General features: G+C 43.0%; 2 protein-coding genes across 4 annotated transcripts in view; one reads left to right on the top strand and one right to left on the bottom strand.

Annotated features, from left to right (window-relative positions):
• The window catches only part of L3HYPDH (L-3-hydroxyproline dehydratase (trans-)), a 12,470-nt gene extending 8,436 nt beyond the window's left edge, over window positions 1-4,034 (bottom strand). The window contains exon 1 of the mRNA XM_010847675.1: window positions 3,411-4,034. Within this exon, the coding sequence (XP_010845977.1) occupies window positions 3,411-3,918 (508 nt within the window). The 5' untranslated portion in view covers window positions 3,919-4,034. The remainder of the gene's footprint in view (window positions 1-3,410) is intronic.
• Window positions 4,035-4,088: 54 nt separating this feature from the next.
• The window catches only part of JKAMP (JNK1/MAPK8-associated membrane protein), a 21,990-nt gene continuing 14,629 nt past the window's right edge, over window positions 4,089-11,449 (top strand). The window contains exons 1-3 of one of the 3 annotated variants that reach the window (XM_010847672.1): window positions 4,089-4,195; window positions 6,573-6,664; window positions 7,207-7,361. In XM_010847672.1, the coding sequence (XP_010845974.1) occupies window positions 4,192-4,195; window positions 6,573-6,664; window positions 7,207-7,361 (251 nt within the window). In that variant the 5' untranslated portion in view covers window positions 4,089-4,191. The remainder of the gene's footprint in view (window positions 4,196-6,572; window positions 6,665-7,206; window positions 7,362-11,449) is intronic. The other 2 variants (XM_010847673.1, XM_010847674.1) reach the window with 2 other exon arrangements.

The following is an 11,449-nucleotide window of genomic DNA, read 5'->3' as shown; positions in this document are numbered from 1 at the left end:
AACTCTGGGATATGAATGTGTGAAAACTATGAAGGAAAATGTAGATCCCTCTCATACTATTGGGAGTGGTTTAAAACAGTGAGAATTTGGGATCCTATTCACAAACTGGTTTTCTTCAGCTACAACATCAAAACAAGATAAAAAAAAATTTTTTTTCTATCCAAATTTCAGATACTTATTTATCTAGAAATTTTCATCTCAAGGAAGTAACATGCAGGCAAATATCCAGAATAAAGCCATTATAGAATCAGTGGCCTTTACAGTATCATTTTGCATCAGAGTTTTTATTTGGGTATTTTAAGTCCCTGACATACCCCAAATTTCACCTGAACTGCAGTTGTTTGAACTCCTGAATTTGTATTTCCAAAGGAATGGGGCTGGTGATATTTGAGGACATTAAAACTGTTGACCTTTCTTTGCATTTTCTTCTCTTTCTCCTCCCTAAGTCAAATAGGCTTAATGATCACTGCCCCTGGGGTAGGCATACAGCAGGGGAGAAAGCAGGTCTTTCTGTTTTTGGTTCATGGAAACCTCAGGGGAAGATATGTTGGCAAAGGAGCGTCCCAAAGGGAGAATAGTCCTCCTGGGCAGTAGAGAAATTTCCTCTAGGCCAAGAAAAGAGACTGCAGGTGCTGACTGCAGACCTGTGTGGTCTTTCCCATGGCACAGTGAGGAGGCTAAGGGATGTGGCAGAGATAGCCACAGGAAGAGGGAGAGGAGACAGGGGCAGGGGCCACTGGGCAGGGGCCACTGGATGGGGTAGATGATGTTTCCCTGGTTAACTACGCTAGTGGTTAAGGTCCTTGTCTCCAAGATGGAACTTTTAAGAAACCTTTGCTCACACATATATCAGAAAAGGGCCCATGGAAGGATGAGGCAAAGTCAACCAACAGGGTAAAGGGGTCTCAATTTAGAAATTAAGTTGTGAAAAGTAAAATAGTTCTTATACTCCTTGCTTTGCACAGTGAGTCATACAAAGACACCAGGGAGCTATCAGTTTCAGAGCAGAATCACAGAATCTTTTTAACACATAATGTGTCAGAGCAAATTTATAATCAAGAGTAAAACATGCCGGTGGAACTTAACAGCAAAAGAGAAAAATGCTTTATCTTGATGTTGATGCAACGTGCAAAGCAGGTTTAATGAGAGGAGACTGAGGAAATAGATGGAAATGAGGGACTGCCAGAATGGGGAAAGCTAAGTACGGCTTTGGAGTCCTCATGTGAAAAATGGAATTGTTTCCTTCCAAAGAGGATTGTTTTGAGAATTTCATGTGATAATGTGCGGGGAATGCTTGGCAGATTAGGAATGCAATAAATATCAATATCAAAGCCCAAAGTTTAACTTCCAGCAGGAATAGGGCTCTTACGAGGACCAATGAACATATTCCACTCCGAGTTTCATTTATTTACTCAACAAACATTCACTGACTGCATACTGTTCTAGTACTTAAATACAGTGATGAAAATTAGTTTTCACTTTAGCTGGGTGGCGTAGCAATGAACTCAGCAGCTCTGAGGTGGGGACTACTGTTATCCTCTCTTTAAAGATGATACTGAGGCATGGAATCCCTTCCACAGGTTACAGAGATGGGAAGGGGCAGAGCAATGATCTTGAACACTATCAGTCTGCCTTTTAAGCAACTTTCAAAGTAGAGAATTTAAGGATTTCATTTTCTTAATGACTCAAAGTGACCATAAATGCCCACTGATTATCTTATGGTCACACAAGGATGCTTTCAGGAACTACTGTGCTTGTCGTATTGGCTGCTCCCACCCTAACCAACCCCAAACTATGATGTACACAGCTGGTGATCCTGCTGCCAGCTGTCATTTCCCACAAAATCTAGAATGCTTCTAATCCGCTGCTGGGATGGCCTGGCGGTTGGGGGCGGGGGGCGGAGTCAGGTAACCAAGCCAGTTAACAGTTGAGGTTTTTAAAGATGCAACCCTAACATAAATTCTCATCTCCCTTATGTGCCCTCCCAATCCGATGTGACACCATTTCTTCTGGGCAAACGGTATCAGTTTTCCCACTGGCATTCTTTTACCAACTTGTGTGTTTCAGCTGCCTGAGGCTGTTCTAAGACCCTCAAACACCTGGGCTATTACTGCATGGTTCATAACATTCATAAACAGGTTAATTGGGAACCCCAATCCACCCGGAGGCTCAAGATTAAATTAACAGAATGATTTACATGGCTTGAAGTCTTTGAAGAAAAGGAGTGATAACCCTATACCTGTACTGACTAAATTAGCACCCAGCTCAGTTCTAGTCAGACTACTAAAGCCTCCTCTGATAGAATTCAGCCTTCACTGATAGGATTTTTAAGGATCTCCCTCTTTGTAAGAATTATAATTACCTTGTTTAGCATCACATACAGGCTCTGTACTAGAGAACCCACCAAAACCTTTTCAAGGTTCTGCACTCCTAGAGAACTAGCAACCTGATATATTCCGCAGTCTTTATGTCTCTGCTGCTGCTGCTGCTGCTAAGTCATTTTTTAAACTTCTAGGTACCTTGCATTCATGTATACAAAATCCTCAAAAAAACTCAGTTGAGATAAAAATGAAGACACAGTAGGAATGGAAAGCGAATGAGGCTGCATAGCTTTAAAGAGGAGTCAGGATTTGGACCCATACACTTTTTCCTGTTATTAACAAGTAAGAGCAGCAACAGCTGTATATTCTTGAAAAGATTTAATTCTTCCCCCAAGAAGTGGGGAAGACACTTTTTACAGATGAGCTCCAGCAACCTGTGTTTACTAACTTGTCAGGGGTCGATAACGTGCTCAGCAAGCATATTCTGAGCCATCCTGGAGCCCCGTACGTGGTTGCTCTTTACACTTTCCTTGACCCTAGTGGACCCTGCTTTATCCAACTGCAAAATCTTCTGGAATGCCTGAGAGAGGGGAACGAAGCGTTGAGTAAGGGAAACACGTAATTCTGTACTCCTCGAGGCTCTCCCCAAATAACAGATGGACACGTCTGCGAGATAGACAATATGAGTATTGTTGCTGAACGGCTAAGTCGTGCCCCACTCTTTGCGACTCCATGCACTGCAACCTGCCAGGCTTCTCTGTCCATGGGATTTCCCAGACAAGAATACCGGCGTGAGCTGCCATTACCTTCTCCAGGGGATCTTCCCAACCTAGCTTCCTGTCTTCGGCACTGGCAGGTGGATTCTCTACTGCTGAGCCCCTAGAGAAGCCCCAATCGAATTGCATGCACCACACAAATTCACAAGGCTAAGATGCTGACATACATTTGCAGGGATTTAGAATTACCTTCTGTTTGATTGTAAAAGCTTGTGGGGTGGGTTAGTTGCGCTCGTGGGCTCCAGCCCACAGAGACAGTTAGTGTAATTAGTTGGGTCCCTGGCTGCAGGGCCGGAAGGGTCCTGCCGGTTACCTGTGGCCAGCACGAAGGCCGGGACACTGTGGAAGCGCACCGGACCGCGACTGCGGCCGCCCTCGCACTCCACGAAGGCGGCCACCAGCCCGCACGGGCAATGGATGTTGACCAGGGCCTCTTGGGCGTCGGACGGGGGCGCCGGCACCAGCCCGAAGTCGAGCGCAAAGCGGCCCAGCGCCAGCACAGCGTGGCCGCACATAGAACTGTAGCCCTCGTTGTTCAGGAACAGGACGCCCAGGTGCGCGTCGGGCAGCTCGCTCGGCACCAGCACAGCTCCGTACATGTCCCGGTGCCCCCGGGGTTCGAACATGAGCCGTCGCCGCACATGGTCAAGGTGCTGGCGCATGTAGCGCCGCTTGGCCAGCAGCGTGGGGCCGACCACCTCCGGACACCCCGCCAGCACAATGCGCAGGGGCTCGCCGCCTGTGTGCATGTCCACCACCGACAGCGCCGGCGTCCCCGGGTCATGTGGAGGCATCCAGGGCACAGTCAGCGGGCCCGCCATAGTCTGCCTCCAGGAGACAACTCTACGCAGACACGCGCTTCACGCTGCGAACCCACCCGCTCCCTCCGCGATAGAGAGGCAGGCCGTCTCCCCGGCTCAGGGGGCCGGGCCTCCGAATCGAGACCCGGAAGCGCGAGGAAGGGCGGGGCTTCGGAGCGGTCGCCCGGGTTACCAGGAGGCGGAGCCGTCCAGGGCGCTTTGGCCCGGATGTCCGGGCGCCGTGGCTTGGTCTGCTAATCTGCGAGTCTCTCCAAGGAAACCTACAAGCTGCTGATGGGTGAGTGGTCGCCAAGGTCCTGGGAAGCGTTTCTCTTAGTCCCTGCTTCTACCCTACGCTGCCAGCTCTGCGCTTGGCTCCAGCGGGTGGCCTCCGGATAGCGGCGAGTCCTTGTCCTTTGTTCCCACGCGTTTTGGCCGGACCGAGGTGGGATGGGGATAGTCTCTGCCCCAGGCAAACCGAACTGGGGAACCGACTGCAAAGAGAAGGCCGGCTGCGTACGCGGGAAAGGCCAGGCCTTTGTTTATTCAAAATGTCACCTCAATTCCTTTTTTCAGTCCCTTTGTTTAATATTCCTGAGGGTTAACTTGAGAATTTAAAGGGCAGGCGTTAAGTGCAGGAAAACAGTAAAGAAATCAGAAATTAATGCTGCTTTACTGTTGTGTCTTGCTTCAGCATCAAACGTAAGTTTTGGGGGCCGTTCCCAAAGGACCATGACGGTTGCAAAACAGTTAAAAATTCAGATCTCCTTTACTATAGGAAATAAAAGGGGAAAGTGAGCGGACAGTGGGAGCTAGGGTTGTTTGTTTGTTTTTTCCTTAGTGGACAGTAAGCTTTTGCTTATTGGAGAAGGAAATGGCAACCCACCCCAGTATTCTTGTCTGGGCAATCCCATGGACAGAGGATCCTGGCAGGTTACAGTCTTTGAGGTCGCAAAACAGTCGGAAACGACTGAGCGACTAAACAATAAGCTTTTGTTTTCAATTTATCATTGCTGATTTTCAGGTCTTTGGTTTTCTGAAATTGTGGATTATTTACAGTCAGATGTATTTATTAAGCAGCTGTTAGATGCAAAATTGGTATAGAAGAAGTTTCCAATTTTTTAACTTCTGCGTTCTCAAAAAATCTGAAACAACTCGCTTTGGTCTATTAATTTTCGTCTATTAGTTTGTGATTACAGTTGATTTAAAAATAAGTGCTGAGCTTTCCTAGTGGTCCAGTGGTTAAGAATCTGCCAGCCAATTCAGGGCACAGGGGTTCAGTCCCTGGTCTGAGAATATCCTACATGCCCCAGAGCAACTAAGCCCCTGCACCACAACTACTGAGCCAGGGCTCTAGAGCCCAGTGCTTGGCAAGGAGAGGCGGCAACGAGGAAGAAGCTGACGGCAAGCCAGAGAGCAGCAGCGAAGACCCAGGGCAGCCAAAAATAATAAATAAATATAAATACATAAATAATAAATGAAAAGAAGTGACTGCGATAGTGAAAAAATTTTTAATGCCAAAGTAAAGAAGCCATGGGTTTTGTTTTTTTTTTTAAGTCAGAAATTTGACAAAGGTGAACATATTAAACTTGAGGCATTTTAGTCTGTGCTATTTCTATTTTTCTCAACAGCACAAGGAGAAAGAAGAGGGTCTACTCCAATTTGAAAGAAGAAAGTATTGTGGATCAGGCAGTCTCTAGATTGTGAATTCATGAAGAATTTGGGAAATGATTTTTCAGGAAAAGCTTAATTTCCCAAATTCACGTTTGACCAGGACTTATTCCACAGTAGGGTGTGGATTCTTTGAGGGTATGGCCTCTATCGTGTTTCCCTGTGGATCCATCCGGGTCTCTCACCAGTGGAATCACACTTAATGCATGTTTACTGAGTGAACATATCAGTGATTGAAGGGAATCAGATGTCACTGATGAAAAAAATTCCTTTGATGATAACTTTTCCCTGTAGGTGAGGTCAAAGGCAATCAGCCCTGAGTTTTTGGTTAAGAAGAGCTGCTTTGTATAAGGCTTGAGATCAGAGGGTTGATTCTAAGGCAGTGCTTCCTAAGTACTGGTCAGAAGCCTATTGATAGCCTTGATGAAATTTTCACCTGTCCTCTACAAAAATGACCAAAGTTAGGATAACTTACTAGGCTTCTTATAAAGTGAATTTATTTACCTTAAAGTCCTTTTATTCTGAAATTGTGTCCTTTCTGCTTTTCTGGCATTAAAATGTGTTCTTTCATGAAGGGAGGTGATGATAATTTTCATGTGTTTTAAGGCATGACTTAATGTTCTTTCGGGGCAAAAATCCTCTATTAATCCTCTAGTTTCAAAAAAAAAAAAGGGAAATTCAAAAGTCTAGACCATCCAGTCAGGGTGAGTGACTTGCTGGAGCCATTGGAGACATTCCAGGCTGGGCTTTGAGTCCTGGGCAGAGTCTGCCTGGCTGTAGACCTTGATCTTAAGGAACAGCATTAGCAACAAGGTTCCATGTAACCTTCAGTAGTGTCACAGTGTAAAAGGAGAACTAAATACAGGCATCAAGACTTCTGTCTAATACATATTTTTTTCCTTGAAACTGTGTTGAGATCATTTCTGCCAACTGTTTCAGCTGTTATTACCTAATTTTTTATAATCACAAAAGATGTTACTATACTGGCATTTGTTTTTAAAAAGCTGTCGATATTCAACCAGCATGCCTTGGACTTTATTGTGGGAAGACCCTGTTATTTAAAAATGGCTCAACTGAAATATATGGAGAATGTGGGGTAAGTCTTAACTTTGTATGTTATTTCATTTGTAAAATCTGTTTGCTTCTGAAATATTGGGACATGTAGAATAACTTTTTTCTTCAGTGTATTTCAACCTAAAAAAGAATATGGAGGCATTGATAAAATTCTCATTTGTGTTGTCATATTGTCTATAATACATCTTTGTGACAGTCACAGTTACTAAGTATTTTTTAATGGATAATTTAATAATTTCTAATTACTTTTTATTAATATAGAAAAGTGACTTGGACAAAAATTTAACATTACAACTCCAGAGCATTACTCTGCAGTTTTTATATGGTGTTAATGACTAGATTTTCATGTAACTTAGTCAGCTATTTTTAGTAACTATTATGCAGGTATAACAAATACAATTTAAACTTTTAAAATTTTATTTATGTTTTCTCTTTTATCTTTAAAAGACGCACATGTAAACAGATGTTTACACTGAAATGTGACATCTTAGTGAACAATTTTGGGAGGGTGTTAATGTTCTAAAATAATATCTGTACATAAAATACTGTTCTTATATATTGTAGGTGTGTCCAAGAGGGCAGAGAACAAATGCACAGAAATACTGTCAGCCTTGCACAGAGTCTCCAGAACTTTATGATTGGCTCTATCTTGGCTTTATGGCTATGCTTCCTCTTGTTTTACATTGGTTCTTCATTGAATGGTACTCAGGGAAAAAGAGGTTAGCACTGTTCTCTAAATGTATCTGAATGCACTGATGTTGGAATAGTTGTCATTTAGAAGACCTTATCAAGTAATTATACCTCTGTTATTTTACAAGTGGCAGGCTTGTTTTTCTTTTATCTTCTGATTACTTTTGACTGTGGCCAGAAAACTGCTAGAGCATGCCTCAGTAAATATTAAGGGAAATGTCCTTTGTTTTCCTGTGAGTGAAGCTGGAGGAATATTTTATTTAATTTTTATTTCTTAATTATCTTTATTGGTTTTTTGCAAAGAATTGGCTGTGATTACAAACTGTTTATTGTTCTAAAACAAAAATCTTTGCAGTTTAATACTGTAGTTTAAGTGTTATGGCTGCAACCTAATTATGAAAACTTATAGTAAAATCCACAAAAACTTACTGAGCATTGTGTTTGATGTTTAGAAGATCAGAAGAAGAGATACAAAAATAATTGATATGGTTGATAGCCCTAATCTTATAGAGAAGACAAATACATACACAACTCCTTATAATACATACCAGTCTTGAAAGTATAGAATCAAAAAGTGTATAAAAGCTTTATAAACTAAATGGTCTGGAGTCACAGAGAATGGAAGAGATGAAATCGTGCCTGGTGTCACCTGAAACACATCAAAAAAGGAACATTTCAGGCAGAGGCAACAGTGTGAACACTGGCATAGAAGTATGAAACATGTGATCTCTCATGGGTGGGAATGGGAGTAGTTGGGTGTTCAAAGTGTGGATAGCACATGAGAGAAAGGTAATAAAAAAGGAGGGTGAGAACGGGGCCGAGGCCAGAACATGAAAGTCCTTGGTAATGATGTGAACCTTACTGCACTGGGAGTGAGGAACCGAATTCTACCGTAGTACATTTCAGCCATCCTGACTGTTGGTTCCTCTTAACATCTCAGCATCTTTCCTGCTTTAGGTCCTGTCCCTTTCCCCAAACTCTTCTCTGCCTGAAATACTCTCTTCTCCCTGCACCTTTTGACCTAGCAGCTTTTCCCCCTTGCAATCTCAGTTTAAATCACGCCTCCTTAGAGAAGCCTTCACTGGCCCAATCTAAAGTAGGCCTGGCCTCATTATTTTTCTTTTTTAAAAGCACTGTTATTTTGTTGTTGTTGCTTTGTGTTTAGCACTCAACACAATTTGCAGTTATGTTTGCCTCCTCATTTCATGTTCTCTCCCACCCCTGATTATAGGCTCCATGAGGGCAGTGGTCGTCGCCATTGTTATCTATGGACTCTCCAGAGACCAGCATAGTTGCTGGCACATGATAGATACTAGGTACTTGCCAATGAATGATTTATTGGTGAAGGTTTTTGTTTGGAAAAAGAGTATCTTGGGTATATGTTTTAAGAAGACAACTTCTGTGGAGGGCAGATTAGAGGTGAGACATACTAGAAAGCTGTTGTCCAAAAAGTAGTGATGGCTAGACTCCAGTGATAGGAATGGAAGCAGAGAGGATGGTCAGATGGAAGTAGAATCAGTACTTTTCTGGACCTACCAGATAAGTCCACATTGATTATTTAATTGGAAAAGCATTCATTATTTTTCAGAAAAGAAGCCATTAAATTTTTTTAAAGCAGCTCTCATCCTACTTTTAGTTTCTGTTGTAGAATGATGAGAGATGAGGCTGAGAAAAGAAATGTGATTAACAGAGCTCAAGTTAAATAATTGCTCATTTGGAACTTTATAGCTTGGAATGGAGAAGAGGTGGGGTTAATGAATGTACCTCACCAAATACATTTGAACTAAAACATCAGATATGGTTTGAGAGAATGTTAGAGCAGAAGGTAGAACTTTGGCTTGGGGATAAAGCCGAGATATGATCAGTGCTTAGACAGGAACGGAGGTGGGCTTAAAAAGGAGTTTGCATATCTATGTTTTACCTAAGAAGTTGGTAGCAAGAAATACAAGGGCCATCTCTTATGTTTTCCTGAGACATTGTACTTAGAATCAAGGAAGCAGGGGCCTACCTGTCTTAGGCTAGACTCATGTTTCTCAAATTTTTTCATTCTTTCCTCCGTAAAGAGCTTTTTAAGATACTTTTTCCCCCTAATTTCACCTCAGTTCAGTTCAGTCACTCAGTCGTGTCCGACTCTTTGCAACCCCATGAATCACAGCACGCCAGGCCTCCCTGTCCATCACCAACTCTCAGAGTTCACCCAAACTCACGAGCATTGAGTTGGTGATGCCATCCAGGCATCTCATCCTCTGTTGTTCCCTTCTCCTCCTGCCCCCAATCTCTCCCAGCATCAGGGTCTTTTCCAATGAGTCAACTACCCCATGAAATTTTAGTATCACAGATATACTGTTTATTGATTTATATAGTGTATGTATATATGTGTTTTATATATCAGAAGTGTAATATTATTTTATACTCAAGGGTCAGTTCTTATCTCCTTGGGAGTCCTAGTGCCCACTGAGATGCATAGTTCAGTTCAGTCGCTCAGTTGTGTCTGATTCTTTTGCGACCCCTTGGATTGCAGCACGCCAGGCTTCCCTGTCCATCACCAACTCCCGCAGCTTGCTCAAACTCATGTCCATTGAGTTGGTGATACCATCCAACCATCTCATCATCTGTCATCCACTTCTTCTGCCTTCAGTCTTTCCCAGCATCAGGGTCTTTTCCAGTGAGTCCATTCTTTGCATCAGGTGGCCAAAGTATTGGAGCTCAGCTTCAGCATCAGTCCTTCCAATGAATATTCAGGACTGATTTCCTTTAGGATTGACTGGTTTGATTTCCTTGCTGTCCAAGGAACTCTGAAGAGTCTTTTCCAGCACCACAGTTCAAAAACATAGGCTAGACACTAATCAAAACTTCCCTTTCTGGCCTGTTTGCTTTTCCCAGAGTTTAGTGTTAAATTTGTTTTTCTTTAAGGCCAGGGCAGAGATAGGCAGAAAATGCATTTTTTTTGTAATGAAGCCAGAAGTTGTGCTTCTTTTGTAATTTGTTTTCCAAATGTATCCATGCAACAGTCTTTAGGGATGTTTGCAGCGTGCCAGGCGCTGTACTAGGCTGTGGGATTCAGAACTGACTAGTGTGGATGCTCACAGCCCAGTGGATGAGGTAAGCAAACCGTCACAGAGTTTGTGAGGGTCTCGGGTAGAGGCATGTGCATAGTTTTAAGGCTATCTTAGAGAGGGAATAGGGTGATGTCACAGGAGAAAAAACTGATTTTAAACTGAACTTTGAAAAATGAGTCGTTTTTGAGAGAAATTGAAGGGAGAGTTTATCAGCAGGAAAAACGTGCAAAAATCTAGAGCCAAGAGAGAGCACAGTATAACCAAGAAATGAGAGCTGAGGGTGCTTTGAGAAATAGGGACTGAATAAGACCAAGATATAAAGAGATCCGGGGCTGGGAGAGTCTTAGGAAATATTCCTAGGACCTGGGATAACCCCAGATCTGATCTTAAAGGATACACCATTTGCCAGGTGGGTGACATGTGTTTTGAGGTGGAGCACGGCACATGCCCATGAGTGAAGCAGTGAGGAAACAAGCAGCTTTGTAAGGCCAGGTAGTATGGGAGATAAGGCTGGCAGGAAGTATTTTTCCTGAAAGGCAGATGGGACTCACCGAAGAAGATTAATAAGGGGAGTTTTAGAAGCAGATTCCATTTTGTAAAAGATTACATAGTTGACTGAAGATGGATTGAAAGAGAGTATGATGAGTAGAAGATATTAAGAAGAGATGGCAAGAATACACAGAAGAACTGTACAAAAAAGATCTTCACGACCCAGATAATCACGATGGTGTGATCACTCACCTAGAGCCAGACATCCTGGAATGTGAAAACAAGTGGGCCTTAGAAAGCATCACTACAAACAAAGCTAGTGGAGGTGATGGAATTCCCGTTGAGCTACTTCAAATCCTGAAAGATGATGCTGTGAAAGTGCTGCACTCAATATGCCAACAAATTTGGAAAACTCAGCAGTGGCCACAGGACTGGAATAGGTCAGTTTTCATTCCAATCCCAAAGAAAGGCAATGCCAAAGAATGCTCAAACTACTGCACAATTGCACTCATCTCACATGCTAGTAAAATAATGCTCAAAATTCTCCAAGCCAGGCTTCAGCAATATGT

This window comes from Bison bison, unplaced genomic scaffold, assembly GCF_000754665.1.
Source record: "Bison bison bison isolate TAMUID 2011002044 unplaced genomic scaffold, Bison_UMD1.0 scf7180017864254, whole genome shotgun sequence".
Lineage (NCBI taxonomy): Eukaryota > Metazoa > Chordata > Mammalia > Artiodactyla > Bovidae > Bison > Bison bison.
Note: the sequence above shows the minus strand (reverse complement) of the source record. Positions and strands in the feature narration are given on the sequence as shown.